General features: G+C 43.2%; 1 protein-coding gene across 7 annotated transcripts in view; it reads left to right on the plus strand.

Moving 5' to 3' along the window:
- The window catches only part of DOCK10 (dedicator of cytokinesis 10), a 1,735,912-nt gene that overhangs the window by 1,049,405 nt on the left and 669,609 nt on the right, over positions 1-16,898 (plus strand). For all 7 annotated transcript variants that reach the window (XM_078665953.1, XM_078665951.1, XM_078665949.1 and 4 more), the window contains exon 13: positions 15,300-15,422. In XM_078665953.1, coding sequence (XP_078522079.1) covers positions 15,300-15,422 — 123 coding nt within the window. The remainder of the gene's footprint in view (positions 1-15,299; positions 15,423-16,898) is intronic.

Here is a 16,898-nt window from a genome sequence, read left to right on the forward strand (position 1 = left end):
AAAGATCATGCTTGGTTCAAATTTGAAGTCTGTGACCACCTCCGGCATACATTTATTCAGACACAACTCATGCACTTACAGACATGTTCTTGCACAGACATGTATATATACATATATATACACATACACACACACACTTTTCGAGAACTGCAGACCGCTATCCCTACATTTGTATTCCTAGCTTCTCATCGAAGAACTGGATCTCATTTTGTGATGCAACAGGCCCAGTAATCAATCATATTGCAAAATGCACATTCATAGGTGTTGCAAACGCTTGTATATTTGTGTTTCTTGCCTTGACTCGTGCCCTCATGGCAGCAGTGGGCAGGGCGGACACTGTGAGGTCGAATTTGCTACTCTAACTTAAGTCTTAGAATTTTTGGGAGAATTGCAACTTTCCAGGGGATTTATTTACTACTTTGACTACAGTCCTGGAATATTTTTGGAAAGGATAAATGTTCCCCAAGTAGTTAAAGAAAGGATTAAAATGTAGTAATTTTGTATTGCAGAAAGGGCTGCAGGATGCTACCACTTAAGGCAAAAAACTCCAGTAGGAGTGCCAGTGCTGTGTATTTTCTGGTAGCAACAGTGATGTCCTTGACATACCCCAGAAATGCACATAGAGGAGACTTCTTTATTCCGTAAGTTATCATTTGGTCTAATACAGTGAAGACCTCTTGCCAATACTTCTGTTACCAGGAAACCAACATGCATCAGAGCCACCCTTCCCAATCACACCTCTCACACCTGGCATCAGCAATACGCCTATATTTCAGCAGCCTAATCAATGTATAATAATAATGTTGTATGAATTTAGCTTGTATGAGCCCATGCCTGCTATTGAAAAAATCCAAATTAATAGAAAGCAATATAGCTTCTGCACTGCTGTAATGGTGCATTCCAGGTCCTGCTCTGATTCCAATTGTACCCCGCTATCACCTGGGGATATACTGCTCCAAGTAACTGAGTACTTAGAAATGCTGTGCTTCACCTCTTGGGCTTGTATCAGATATCTGAGTGGGGGAAAAGGCTTAGGTTCATCACTATGCCCTTTATTGTCTACCAAGTTCTATGAAAATAGAAGAGTATCAAGCGCCAAAAGTCCAGGCAACCCTCCCTAAATTGCTCAAGAGTAATAAGGGTATTGTCAATGAACACATGAACAGGTCACTCAGATGGCCCATGCCAAGCCTTTCAAGCTGAGCACCAGTGCCCGTCCGAGCACGGGCCATGTTCACCAGATTCCTTGTATTTCTATCAAGTAAAGCAAGGAAAGCTGGCTTTTCTTTATTACCCATGTCCTTGCTTTTATGGTAGACCCTAGTGGGTCATCACACACATGTGATCTCCGAAGAAACCTGATTAGACTGGTAACAAGTGATCCAGTGTTGCAAGCCTCCACCTCAACATAACATGTGGCAAATGTTGGGGACTGTGGGCCTGCACGACATGATAACAGAGCTTCAAGTCTGAGCCAGCCACACATCCCTTTTAGTATGAGAGCAATAATATTTCCCATTTGATTCTGGGCAGATTATAAACCTAACACAGCGTGATCAATGAACTTTGTAGTTCGCTACAAATGGCATGGGCAGGTACATAGTGATGTTCTGAATCAAGTATAACATTCTAGGAAAAATGTATATCTTCATGACGGCCACTCTCTCAGCCAACCACAGTGGAACTTTAATCTATCTCTCTTTGCTATTTATTTACTTCTATTTCATATCTATAGCTGTAGTAAAACACGTCTTCAGGTCTCTTTGAAGATTAGTCCCCAAGTATCTAAAGGGCTCTATTGTCCAATTTAGAGAGTAGCCCTTAGACCACTGCATAATGGCCTCTGCTAGGGAAAACATAATGAATTTTTGCCAGTTAATCTTCAACACCAAGGGCGATATGTATCAACATTCCAATGTGCGATTCCTAAATAGCGATTTTTAAGGAATCGCTATTTAGGAATCGCACAATGGTATGTATGTAGAAATCAGCTTCTTTTTAGCGATTTCTTAATATTCCTTAATTGCGATTAGCAAATTGCTAATCGCAAATAAGGAATAATTTCCCATTCATTCCTATGGGCCAGGAGGCCCATAGGAATGAAGGGGAAATGTGCGATTAGCAATTAGCTAATCGCAAATTGGGAATATTTTCAAGGGTGTAGGGGTGTCCAAAGGACACTCTGCTGCACCCCTGAAAATGACATGTGTGCGCATATGGCGCACATACATGCCCTAAGGGCATGTATGAGCGTCACATGGCACCTTTTGTTTTTAAATAAAATGCTTTTTAAAAGGAATTCGCAACTTACCACCATCTTGAAGTTGGTGGTAATTTGCGATTCCTTAGGAACAATTAGCAATATTTTATTGCATCATACATTGCATTTAAGGAATCGCACATTTTGTGATTCCTTAGATGGAATCGCAAAATAAGGAATAGCAAATTGTGTGATTCCTTATTTTGTACTACATTTGTGTCATACATACCATATTGAGAATTTGCATTCGCAAAGGCCGAAATTCTGAGATTTTCGGCCTTTGCGAATGCGAAAATGCTTGATACATATCGCCCCAAATGTCTCCCAAAGCCGAGAATCACTGGAATCACTGGAGACAGTTTGGCAACAGGGTCTCTAATGTAAAGAAGGAGGTAATTTCAGATTTAATTTGCCTATAGCCAAAACGATTGAGTCCTTTTTGTGAAAGCTTCTCTGTAAGAAACATTACAATGGTCCTGTGGGACTCATTCATAGAATAACCATGTGTAGTAAATCAAAGGTAATGACATCGATCAAAGTACATTGACAGTCATTCAGTGATTGACGGAAAAACATTCCAAACTTCTTTTTCTCTTGTTTGCAGTAGTATATTTCTTATTACGTGCACTGAAATAAATAAAGTGACAACAGTGCAGATAACTGTAGAAAGTTAAAACATATATATATATATATATATATATATATATATATATATATATATATATATATATATATATATATATATATATATATATATATATAAAACTGCATTAAGCATTGTACAGACCACATGTAGATATTGTAATTCTTGGTAGTATAGAGCCTGTTACCCAGTAACAAATGATCATAGTTCAACCAAGGGTGGGTTGTCAACATTTCAACCCGATAATGGATTGACGGGTCTCATCAGGCCACGGTCATCTGTTGAAAGTACCCCAATCGTTGGAAGGAGTAAATTCAATGTGTAATAGGGTGTATCCAATCCATTAATGTCAGATGTCACCTGGTTGTGAACATAAAAAAAACATTGTAGCATGAGTCGGCTGCACAAGGACCGTTCCTCTTTTTTTCACCGATCGTAATTACAATGTGTCTTCAAATTCATGCATCAAAATAACGCGATGATGCGCAATAAGCACTTTTCACTGCGTCTCCTGACAATTTGAATCATGAGCAGACACACTGGAAAGTCGTTATAGCGTGTCCTGGTTATATTTTGATGCTATATGAGGAGCAGGATTCTGTAGTCTTATCTGGCTTTAAGAGTGGGACCTCCATGGCCTCTCTAACCATAGGTGGAAGGTTGTGCCTCTGGAGCGCCACCCCAGACAATGTCATGATGTGGGACACCAGTTCCTCCGCAAACACCTTAAAAATACTCTTAGATAGATCATCTGAGCCTGGAGAGCAGCTGCAGGACATGCTTTTAAGATCCTCCAGGGGTGCTTGCAAGCTTTCCCTATGCATATCCTCCTGCCAGGCCGTAGGCTGCTCATCCAAATATTTGCTTGTCTCCTCCCTCAAGGTCACTGAGGGTGATAAATATGGCTCAAATTAGTATTGTTTGAATCGTATAGTGGCCAGCCATCAGAAGGTTTAATAACAATAATGTATTCCGCTGACGATTTAGGTCTCAATAAGTATGCAAAGGTTTCACAAGGCCATTCACCTTCACCATATTCCGTCATCCTTTCCTACATTAATCCTAAAACATTTGGTTATAGCTGATCAAATCTCTCTGCTTTGAACACCAAATCTAGCAAAGCCTCCAAGGGGATCTCCATACAAAAGTATGGCCGATACAGATCCAACACATCCAATTCTGCATTCACCAGAGGGTAGTCTGAGCATATGCTTGCAAAGTGTGGACAGAATTTAACCCATAAAACAGCTTCTCCAGAAAGCAAAACATAATCAGGGGGGAAAATAGGGGTAATGAGCAGCCAAATAGAATGTAAACTTCCTATTGTTTGCATTCCTGTGCCTTCATGTGGTCACTATACATTCTTCCCCAATGTAATATTAATTGCCGTAGACAAAGCAGATGGTCTCCTAGGAGCACCACCTGACCTTTGTACATCTTGGTTAAAAGTACCATTAAATTGCTCCTCCCCTGACATCTCACTATGTTGCATGATGGGCCAACTATTTTACTTCGTATTTACCTGAAAACTGCAGGTTATTGTACTTATGTGAACAACAAGAGAGCAAGGAAATAGTGAAAAAGGGGGGTATGTCCTTTTCCCCTAGATTCTATATATAAAGAACAAGGAATCCAAATACAGGGATGACATGATGTCATACACTGGAATGTAGAAGAAAAAGATAGGTTTTTAAGTAGACCCCTCAACTACCAACCTAGTTGGTGGCATGCTTCATCATCGGGTTCCCAGCTGTGCTACCGAATGCAACCCAGCTGTGCTACGACGCCTGAATTACAGGTGGAGTGGGTTGGGGTTTTTTGAGTGAGAGGGGTGCTCAAAGTGTGGTTTAAAAGTGCCTCTGGGATCCTCCAATGGCTGTTTTAATTCCTGTGGTCCTAGGGTACGGTTAAACACAAAGCAGGGATTTTGCGAAGATGAAATTGGTCTTCATTATCCCCATTAGATGGTCAACATGTTTCAGCCTAGCCTTGATAGTGCCGCTCCTAAAGCCTGGCCGGGATGCTGCGGATGTGAGGTCTTACCGCCCGCTATCCATGCTGACGGTGGATTATAAAATTCTGAGCCGCATACTGGCCACCAGACTGGCCCCATATATGACGGGCCTGGTACATAGGGACCAGGCCGGGTTCATACCCACGAGGAGCACGGCGTTGAATATTCGCCGCTTGGTGGGGATAATGGACGCCATCTTGGACGAGGAGGGAGCCCCGGCGGTCCTATCCGTGGACATCGAGAAAGCCTTTGATAGCTTGGAATGGCCGTTCCTGGACGGAGTTTTGGAGAGGTTTGGCATGGGCGAGGGGTTCCGCAGGTGGACGAGGGTCTTGTATGCTTCGGCGGCGGCGAGGGTGCGTTTGGGCGGCCTGGTGTCTGCGGCGTACCCGGTGGGCAGGGGCACGCGGCAGGGATGCTCTCTGTCCCCCCTGTTGTTTGCTCTGGCGATGGAACCTTTGGCGGTCCATGCGAGGTCGGGTGTCAGGTACGCGGGGATAGCGAGAGGCGGGCAGTGGCATTATATATCGCTGTATGCGGATGACTTGCTCCTATACCTGGCTGATACCTCGCGGGCATTGACAGGTGCGATGGAGCTATTGTCGGAGTTCGGCCGGCTGTCGGGCCTTAAGGTCAATTGGGCGAAGACTTGTGTGTTCCCGCTGCGAGCGGACTCGCCCGTTCCTGGCGGCGACTTGGGCGTGGTGTGGGAGCCATCTTGTTTTACCTATCTGGGTGTTCGCATCTACCACGCGACTGCGGACCTCTTGGAGGGCAACATTGGACGCTGTGTTCGGGCACTGAGGGGCAGCTTGTCTTTCTGGTCGACCCTCCCGCTGACGGTTCTGGGTAGGATTGCCCTTTTGAAGATGGTGGCGCTCCCCCGCTTCCTCTATTATTTCCGAACGCTGCCTGTCTGGATTCCCCAAGGGGTCTTCAGAGACCTGAGATCGATGATTATTGGCTTCTTATGGGGGCACGGCCGCCGTAGAGTGGCCCTGACCACGCTCCTCCGCCCTAAGGTTGAAGGGGGCATGGCTGTGCCTGACTTCGAGCTGTATTATCTAGCGGCGCAGCTGCAGGTTCTTACACAGAACGTAGCTAGGGTGTTCCGGGGTCCAGAGGAGGACCGGGACCGAGGGATACGACGCCACGTGCTGTCCTATATTGTCATGCAGCAGAGGCTTGAGCTGCGGGCCCTCACTATGGAGGAAAGGACGCTCCGGCTGTGTTGGCAGAGGAGCCTTCGGAGAGCGAGGGCTTCGCGGCCTTATGCGCCGGAGATCCCGATCGGCATGCTGACGGCCTTGCCGCACGGAGGAGATTGGTCCCCGTTGCTGGATTGGGAGGAGGCGGGACTACAGGTGGTAGGCGACTTGTACATAGATGGGGCTTTGGCACCGTTCGAGGCGCTCCGGGACCAGTTCGGGCTACCCGACGGGGGGTTCCTCCTGCACGCGGCGGTGGTGGCTGCCATACAGAAGCACTGGAAGGGGGGGCTCGTAGAACCCACGACGACTATGGCGTGCCAATATGTGGTGATGGCGGCGGGCACGGTCAAAGCTGTGACATGCCTCCATAATAGGATGTTGAATGAGGGACTAGAGCCACTCCTGGGGCTCAAGGCTAAATGGGAGGAGAGTGTGGGCCGGCACATACCGGATACGGCTTGGGGACACATCCTGCGGCGCACGTGGAAGGGCACGAGAAATGCGCGCTTTCAGCAAGTGCATTTCTATGTGCTTCATAGGGCCTATTTAACTCCAGAGAAATTACAGCGGTACTTCCAGGTGCCGGATGCTCGCTGCCCACGGTGTTCGTCTCTGGGAGCGGACATGGATCATTTGTTTTGGAAGTGCCCGCAATTGGGGACCTATTGGGCGGAGGTAGGGGGACTCCTGAATGTAGTGACAGATAGGGAGGTGGAATTCGACATGGCGGCGTGCCTGCTGCTCTGGTTCCCGCACACTAAACGCACCAAGGTGACGAGCAAGTTCCTTGATCTGGGTCTGATATTGGCGCAGAGGGAGATATCGTGGCATTGGAAGTCCAGGGGGGGGCCCTCGCTGCGTAGATGGAAGAATGAATTGCTGCGGTGGTCTGCCTGTGAGAGTGTGCTCCGGATGCGGCAGGCTGTTAAGATGGGGAATGAGAAAGTTTTGGAAGCGGCGCGTGCATGGGAGCTAGTGGTGCAGGCCTTGCGTGATTCTTTTGTGGACGACGAGGATGGGGAGAACTAAACCGGTGGACACCACGGGGCGAACACTGAAGTGCTATCTTCCGCACTGTGGTGGTTCCATCTAACTTGACAGGACGAGGCGTACGCCCAGCAGTTGCCAGGGGGGGGGGCCTTGGGGGGGACTGGTTCATGAGGGTTCGGGGTGGGACGGAAGCCACTGGATGGTAGCCGCCTGGGTGCTTTGACTCTACTAGAATGGTTGGTACAGGGTGGAGTATGAAAGGGCTGGAGGGAGTAGCCAGGCGGGAAAGAACGATAGCACCTAGGGCAGGCCCCGATACGAGCGGTGTCACTGTTTACCTCTGGGATGGCTGACGGAGATGTTGTTGTGGGGGGGGGGATAAAAGCAGATACGTACAACGACTTTTCGACCATGGTCCCCGTGGGACGTGCACCGTGCTTTTCCTATTAAATGTAATGACATGCCGCCCGGCCCCCGGGATGCGGGCTGAATGGCTGTGTATGGTTTGGACTTCTTAGTGGACGGGGGGATGTCACGAGTGCACTGGTTGATTGTTTGTATCCTGTGGTTTCTAATTTTGCAATAAAAGTATATTTAAAAAAAAAAAAAAAAACATGTTTCAGCCTTGACTGGAGTTATGAGACTTTCTTCAGGACCAAAGAGAGGTGAAGTGTAGCAAGATAATATGTGACCATTTGAATTTTTAGCACACTCGCTAAGGTGTGCTTTGAGTGCAGTGGTGTAGCCGTACTTACGCTTCCCACCGTCAGGTTAAAATCTGGAAAAAATAAAGCACAACATTAAAGACATACAAAACATATACATTTCAAATCGAAGTGACTGCAGCAGTGCAGTCACCTGATCCGATTTTTGAAGAAGTGCTTGCAATTATATTCGAGTGCAAACATAGAGTCGGACTATGGATTCTCTGAAAATCCAATTTCACACATGGACATGCAAATTCCTCATTGTGTATGCAAACTCGCGCCTATTGAGTAGTGCAGGCAAACATGCCTCATAGGGAAGGGAACACCACCCTGATGGCCCACTGGTATTTAGACCTTAATCTTTTTGTAAAATCATCATCTCATTGGTTGCATGGACCTTTTTTAGTTGACTTGAAGCGCTGTAAGGAAGATAACATCACAAACTCATTTCCAACTTGTGAAGCCAATGTGACTCCACAGTAAGAAGGAATCAATAATTATGAATAAATGGATTTATTTTAGAATATGAATCCATCCGGTATATTTAAGCAAAATAAAAATACGTTCACAAGATACAGCAATATAGTATACAGGATGAAATGTGCCAAAAAGGTGAACCATAATTATATGAGATACAGAATAGTAACAGCCACGATGACAATAAAGCAAATTGTCGCGAATAGTTGTTCTGTAAAGAAACCTCTGTTTTTTGTTCTAAACATAGGTAGAGAACGGACTTTGCTAAATGGCATTTCTATCCAGGGAGCATAGTATAAAACTTTGGTAGAAGTTCAAGGAAATAAAGAAGTGCTCAGCAAGAAAGCTTTACACTTGGGAGAAATATGTTCCCTCTTGAAGTCAAGGAAAAGCCTGCCTATAGCTATGGAAGCACCAATTAATTACAACAGTAGTTTCAAAAACATCCACATCTCCTTCTCACTATCAAGGGCCAGCCAAGCAGCTAAACATGAGGGAAACAGTATACTCCCTAAGTTCCCATCTCATTAAAACTGGGACTGCAGCCGCCAATCATGATTACCACACCATCTTTGTATGCGAAAAACAGAAGGCCTTCTTTGACCATTATTTCTCTTGAGTTTGTATCCAGATTCCTCCCTGCAGGTTTCACTATCAGTAATTTAACACAAACAATGAGTCTTTCTGTAGTTCATGAGACACATGATAGCGCACATGCAAAGGAAAGATTAATACACTAACAAATTAAAGAAGGCATTTTCAGTTAAGGCCTTATGTCAAGTTAAGCCTTTTAGAATCAAAATGGGCATGAATTACAATATGAAATACACACACAAGGTGAAATCATTAATCAATATCAATATGCATAACATATTTATAAGAGTCAATTGATCAACTTAATACACTAATATATGCTTAACTTTAATATTGTAATGCATATACTCTATTGATTCATTTAAATGTAACACACATGTAACTGAAGTTAAATGGCACATTGAGTCATTTAACTTCAGTTACAAAAATGGACATGAATTAAAATATGAAATACACACAAGGTGAATTCATTAATCAATATACCTATCATAATTATAAGAGTCAATTGATCAACTAAATACACTGATATATGCTTAACTTTAATGTTGCAATGAATATACTCTATTGGTTCATTTAAATGTAACACACATGTAACTGAAGTTAAATGACACATTGAGTGTGTTGTGTATGAGTATATAGATGCTTATATATGACGTAAAAAAGGGTGGAACTTAAAATATGCTGCTCCAACCCTCACCCACAATGCAAGTGACCAATGGCACTGAATGTAGCCCTTCCTCTCCTCCAACACATAGTTTCCCCTAAATCTAACAGGACTTTGGGCGATGCATTCCAGCCGCAGCACTCTGCCCACTCCTTATTTGCAGTAATGGACATGAATAACGATTGTACTAACAAGACACCCACACAAATGAAACTTTTTTTCATGAGAGATATACTAGGAATGTAATGAAGTGGCGACCCCCTGGCCTGAACCTCAGTAACCTCAATATATTATCAAGTACAACAACACTAGTAGTTTAGGCCATTGAATATAACCGTTGTCAATCTTTCAAACTGAGGAGCACCCAACACATCCACACAATTGCAGTCAGTAAACAAGAACTGTGTCACCTGAACTAAAGAGGATTTGAGCAACAAACATTGTCAGTAATTTCCGCCTTGTGATGAACTTACCTACTCTCCTCCATCAGTAACGTCTGGGGTCCATCTCCGCTCAACGTGTGTTTTTAAGGTGTTCATGAGCTGCTGCAGCTCCGAAAAGATTAGTGACTTGCCCTGCAATTGAAAGCAGAGACAATACAGATAGGACATGCTGTATTTAACATTCAAGAACTATAACTTTTCCTTTATGGTGGAGAAGGATCTTCTTTTTTCTTGCGATACACGATATACGACGCGCCCTCTCGCGAATTGAGACAACATTGCGTGAGGTCGACAAGGTCGAAGTGCAACACCATAGCGGACTGCAACTTCTACATCGAACATCCCTTATGGATGAATGTTTTGTGAACTTGCTGACAGAGAGGTGGCCCACCTGGGGAAATAAGCCATGGCTCGCCGTTATTGTGAAGGTGAATGTCCAGGTTGTACACTAGTGAGCCTACTTCATCCACTGTGGAGTGCTAACTACATTTCTGAGCTCATTCTTGAAGATGGAACATGCTCCACTGATAACAAAGCAGTATTCACCAAAATCCTATGCTACTACTCGTATTGATGTACATCCCATTATTCGGGAGAAGCCAAGGACCTGGCAGGCTGCAACTCGCAGATAGACATGGTCTGGCTCTCAACCCTACAGCAGAAATTGCTCAGTGAACCAATTTCAGATGAGGAAGTGATTAAGGCCATTGACGCCCTGGATGGGCCCAAGGCGCCCGGACTGGATGGTCTTATGGGTGTCTTCCACAAAGCCTTCAAAAACCTCCTTTCACCCCATTTACTGGCCATGTACGCAGAGTCACTCGACGTCACAACTTTACCTCCTACTCTCTGCGAAGCAGTGAGCACACTCCTTGCCAAGCCCAGTATAGACCCATTTTGCTGCCAATCCTATATGCCTCTTTCATTGTTGAATTTCGACTATAAGTTTCTAGCCAAAAGACTCGCTATGCATCTGGAAACCATTATCTTGCCTATGCAATCAGGATTTGTTCCACATCGCTCTACATCCCTATACCTGTGTACTTTATTTTCAGTTCTTCACAGGATCACTCCTGAGGTTCCTGCTTCTGCTGTGGCACTTCTCGATGCAGTGAAGGCCTTTGATTCTTTTGAGTGGCCCTTCCTACTTGCTACGCTTTAGAAAATGGGCTTGCCTCAAGGATATACATCCCTATTATGCTTCTTGACTTGCAGCCAATGGCCCATATCCGAGCAAATGGTTAACTCACCTCATCTTTTGAAATAACCAGAGGGACAAGACAAGGCTGCCTGTTGTTCCTGTTAATATTTATCATGGCTATGGACCCATCTGCAATTACAAACCAAACACCTCCATAGAGGTTTGCAGTTCACAACCGGTCTCCTGCTCCTGTCCCTAACTTTTTGCTGTTTGTGCGCCATCCAGCGGTCACTCTTCCTCCCTTCATCAGTGAGATTATACAGTATGACCAATTTTCTGGTCATCATATAAATTGGGAGAAATCAGACCTGTTTCCGCTTGCTGACGCTACAGTACCGGTGACCTGTGAATATCCTTTGCAATGGCGCGATGATGCAGTCAAATATCTTGACATGCACATCCATCACGATAGAGAACCAGTCCTATTCCTGAATTAGGGGTCAGCGATTGACTGCTTGATAACGCAGATTGAAGGCTTGATCCCCTTACTGCTTTCCATGGCTGGCTGCATAGCCATTATTAAAATGGTGGTTCTTTCCTGCTTTCTTTATCTCTGCCTAAACATCCCTGTCCCTCTGTTAACACTTTTTTCATCATGATCCGGAGCCTACTCCTAAGACTGGTCTGGGCAGGTCACAGACCACATGTGGGTTGGGACACCTTGGTGCTCCCTTACGAGCACAGTTATTTGGTGTACCACATCTATTACCTGGTGGCAGAATGCCAGTATGTGCACCAATGGTAGCACAGGGATGCACGTCTGCCATAAGTCAGACACAAGCGTGATCAGGCTGGGGGGTCCCGTTGCATACTCACGGAGTCCCCTTAGACCCCCACGGATATTAAGACCCTCTCTACCACCTGCTGGACCTGGTGGAAACTCCTTCAACTCTTCGATTGGAAACTGCTATACTCACCTTCACTGTCCCTTGCAGACAACCAATGGCTGTCCCCCACACTTGATGCCATTGCCAAAAATACACTGAGGAAGTATGCGCTACATACATTTGGAGAACTATTTCCAGATGGACATATCTTTTCCTACTCTGATGATGTTCGTTTTGCCGCAGCGACCCCCATGGACCACTTTGTTCTGCATCGCATTTATAGTGCCCTGCAATCAGATTCCTTCCTAGCCCCTCTCCCCTGATGAGTTCACCCCACTTACAATGTTGATTGAAGATGCAGATGGTAGACATCTTTTTACTAAACTCTATCACGCTTACTTGGAACTATTGCCAGCAGCACGCGTTCACATTAGGGACTTATGGCAGAGTGAACTGCAGTGCCCATTGCCAGACAATGTGGTGCTTTTGCCGTCAACAAGCCAGACTAATTTCCCCAAACCATAGACATAAGCTGATACACTTTAAATTCCTCAGGCGCACGTATACCACTCCCCATTCCCTGGCACAGATTGCCCCAACTGGATCCTCTGCCTGCCCTAAATGCCAAAAGAGTAAAACTGGTTTTGCACATCTTCCCTGGATATGCATCCACATTGGGGATTTTAGGGTAGCTTTTTTTACCAGCTCTCCTTAATAGTGGGAATTACCCTGGCACCTGATCCCCTCTTGGCCTTACTGGGCTACATGCATGATATTCTGAAGGAAGTCCGTAGGTTCACTACACTGGCATTGCTGCTTGCAAGCGATAAATAGCTTTACACTGGGGTATTAAGCAACTCCCAACTGTGGATGATTGGCTAAAGAGGCTCACTTTTTGTGACACCACTAGTGAACTATAAATTTCACTGCAACCCCCCTCGCCCCCCCCGAAAGTTATTTGGCAACCATTCAGTACCTGTTTACAACAGCGTGAACAACCAGAGTCCAACTGATCTGCTATACATCCATATGGCACCTGTACCACTGAACCCTCTAGCAGCTTCTCACCACATGATACTTGTAAAGAAAATTTTCATTATGTCTTCCTTATTGCCCAACTGTTGTTTCTAAATGGATAAGATTGTTTTTTACATGTAGCTCTTTTAGACAATGATGGCAATAATGGCTGTTCAGTCCTTCCCTAATCAAACAGTATAACTGTTAAATAAGTTCCTTGCTCCCACAGTGTGGGTTGTCATTTGTGTTTTCTTTTATTTTGTGTGTATTTGTATGTAATGCAAAATGATAATTAAAAAACTCCAAAAAAAGGTTACAGGTTACAATTAGAAATAATATTAAAAAACCATAGAAATTCACTGAAAAAAATAAAGGTTACAGGAATGTTAAAGTTAGGAAATAGAAATTAAAAAAACCTTAGAAATTCACTGACAAAACAGAGGTTACAGGAATTTTATAGTTAGGAATATTTAATTAAAAAAAACTTAGAAATGCACTGAAAAAAACAAAGGTTACAAAGACGTTACAGTTAGGCTCAGATTTAACTCGTACAATTCCAGTGAAATTCAGCTGTTATGGTTATCTTAGCTAACTATAATTACGACCCCGCAATGCACTGCTCACATATTACATCACTCATGACATGGTCAGTGACATCCCTGATGACATCTCAAATGACGTCACTGATGACATCATCCATAGAAGCACACCCACTCATACCCACATAACCATTCACTTACCCATTCACAGACCAATAGAAGTACTCACATAACCACTCACTCATCCATACAACCACTTACACACCCACTCATTCATACATGCACTCACACAAACACTCACCTATAAATCTCACCTATAAAGCTACTCATACAGCCAGTTACTTACCCATACAGCCATTCACAGCAACACTATAAAGATTTCTTTCAACAAGACCCTGAGGGTAGATATCTAACTTTGGATTGCGTATTTGGATGGCACCTTTTAATGCTGTGAGTGGCTGTATGGGGAAGTAACTGGTTTTATGAGTAGCTTTATGGGTGAGCAAGTGATTGTGTGAGTGCATGTGTGAGTGAGTGAGTGGGTGTGTGAGTGGCTCTATGGATGAGTGAGTCGTTGTGTGAGTACTTGTATAAAATATATATTTTCACGTATTTTAATATTAAATGCTTTAAAATATTTTCTTACCCATGTTGTTCTATATTTTTCCTGCAATATTTTTGTCATCAATTTTATGGTACTTTAAATTGTAAGTATGAAAAGTTGATATTTTTGCCTTGATATTTTTGCTCAATGTTTTTCCTGCAATATCTTTGCTTCACAATATTTCTAATCACAATATTATGGCATAGGAGTGCAGAGTGTTTCTATATATTGTTATGTTGTATCTATCTAAAATAAAAGTGTCTCGAAATATGATAAAGAAATGAAAGGAGCGAGAGTGAGGGTTGTTGTTTTTCAATTTTATTAACAAACAGCGTTGCTCCAGTAATAGTTTGCAAAACAATTTATATATGAATGCAAATCGGTAAATTGTAAAATATTTAAGTACTGGTTATTCAATGGATACAAGGAAACAAGATAAAGGATCTGATTACGATGTGGCCCGGAAAGGCACCGACCATTCGGACTAGCCTTTCCGGATTGCATCTCAGTTTAATTTCCGACCGCCACACTACAGTGCTGATGGTTGGAAATTAAACCAGCCAGTCATTCCAGCTGGCTTCCAATAGGCTCAAGGAGCCCGTCGGCCAGTCAGAGGCTGGCTCATAATCCCAAAGGACACCCTTTCCACCATTGGGATTACGATACTCGGTCTCAGGCAGGCTTTCCATGTTGGGCTTTCTGACATGGAAACCTGTCGAACAGCGAGTATGGGGGCCCTGCTTGCCTCTGTGGCCTCCAGTTGGGGACCGAGGAGGCACCTATGGTGCCCCCCTGTTAATCCCTGCACCCCTTGTCAGGCACCTTGTGGTGCCTGCCACAGGGTGCAGGGATTAACACCGCCACCCATTTCCCCATGGGATCCTGTACTACAGCTGGTTTACGGCCGTAAAACATGCTCCCATCCTAATCAGGAGGTTGGGACCACAAACTTGAGGTCAGTCGGCGTCCACCCAACATCGTAATAGGCCCCAAAACATTTAAAACCAGTTGATTTTAAAATATTGCAGACAGCAAGTAAACAAATGATTTAATATCTTTCTGCTTTTAATATTGTATGCGAATATAATATTTCTTTCTGTTATTGCAGGCTATTTTCTCTATAAGTAACCCCCATACAGAAATTGTACTTGTGGCAAGGATAGAAAAGGTCCTAATGGGAAACATTGCAGCAAGCGCTGAACCATACATCAAAAATCCAGACAACATCAAGGTATTGGAAGGCAATAGTACTCAAGATGGTATAATAGAATGGTATTATATTTACAATCAACATATATCATTTCATTTGTTTGTTAGCATTACATCACTTCCTGTTATATTTGAGTTCTACATTCTTCATCGGAATGCACTCCTTAATACATAGAAGATATTTGAAACAGGTAAAATAAGGCAGGCAATTACCTCAACCCAAAGATGATTGTGTACGTGCAGGTCCTGTGTATAAACTAGAATGGTTAAAAGGGAATTCTTTTTCCCAAGATCTCTGCTCTATAAATCTGGTCTTTTAACCTCTGGAATATCTAGCTTAGCATGCATATCACTAAAGTACAAGCAAGTTAGTATTTGTGCCTGATTCACGGAAGCAGCACTTTCTTTTTCTTCATGGAATCCCTGACCAGGCACCAGAGCATACAAATCTACTAACATGACAGATCTGAATGAAACGGTTTTTAGATCAAACTCTGTCTTTTTCCTTTATAACTAGGAATCTAAAATTTTGTTTTAATGAATTCAGATGTATAAACATTAGTCAAAACCTTATTTTTTCTGAACTAGTAGAATGACAAGGCATCCTTGGGCAAACAGAACAAGGTAGATATTACACATTTAGTAATAATAATATTAACATTAACAAAACATAAAACTTTAAAGTTGTATGGTGTGAAAAGAATAACAAATATTTCAAAATCAAAAAAATTGTATAAGGTCAATATTTATTTGAAGTTCACAAACATTAGGCCACCATGCTTATTAAATTTGATCAGTTTATATGGATAATTTTATATAGTGGGACCATTATGTTAATATGTTATGAAGTTAAAAAAGATAATTGTGATGAAATTCCTTAAGGAACAGAAAATATGAATATTGCTATAGGAAGGCTTGTAAATCCTTATCATTTGATAGTGTTGGCAATGTATACTTGATTTGCCTTTTGGAGAGTTTTTTTTCTATAAATGGATGTAGCATAGAGATCTCAAGAAGAAGTCTGAACTGGCAAAATGTAGAAAAAAATTCCTATGAAGAGCATTCCTTGCTAGTTAAGAATTTACTAAAATGGTGGTGGGAGCGGGGATGTCTAAATGTAACATTGAGCGTGCATGGAGAGCAGAGACACCCACCTCCCGAATAATGGATTGGAAAACTGCCATGGATTGGTGCCAACAGACAGAAAATGTGTTCTATCAAAGCAGAGGTTGCGTGCAGAAATGAGATTAAATATGAGGCAATTGCCGTACATATTGATGTTACTGAAACTGCAGGGGTGGACACGGGAAAAGAGGGGATTTGGTAATACTGTCCTCCACACTTAGGGGCTTAAGATTGCTGCCTCACATGATTTCCCCACACACATTCACTGACATTCCTGTGATCATACTGTTGTATACTCAGCTTGAAGTTGGTACGAATGATTTGATTAATATATTTGTTGTATGATTAAGAGTTTAAAAATGTAAGAATTTAC

Source organism: Lissotriton helveticus, chromosome 11 (assembly GCF_964261635.1).
Source record: "Lissotriton helveticus chromosome 11, aLisHel1.1, whole genome shotgun sequence".
In the NCBI taxonomy this organism is placed as follows: domain Eukaryota; kingdom Metazoa; phylum Chordata; class Amphibia; order Caudata; family Salamandridae; genus Lissotriton; species Lissotriton helveticus.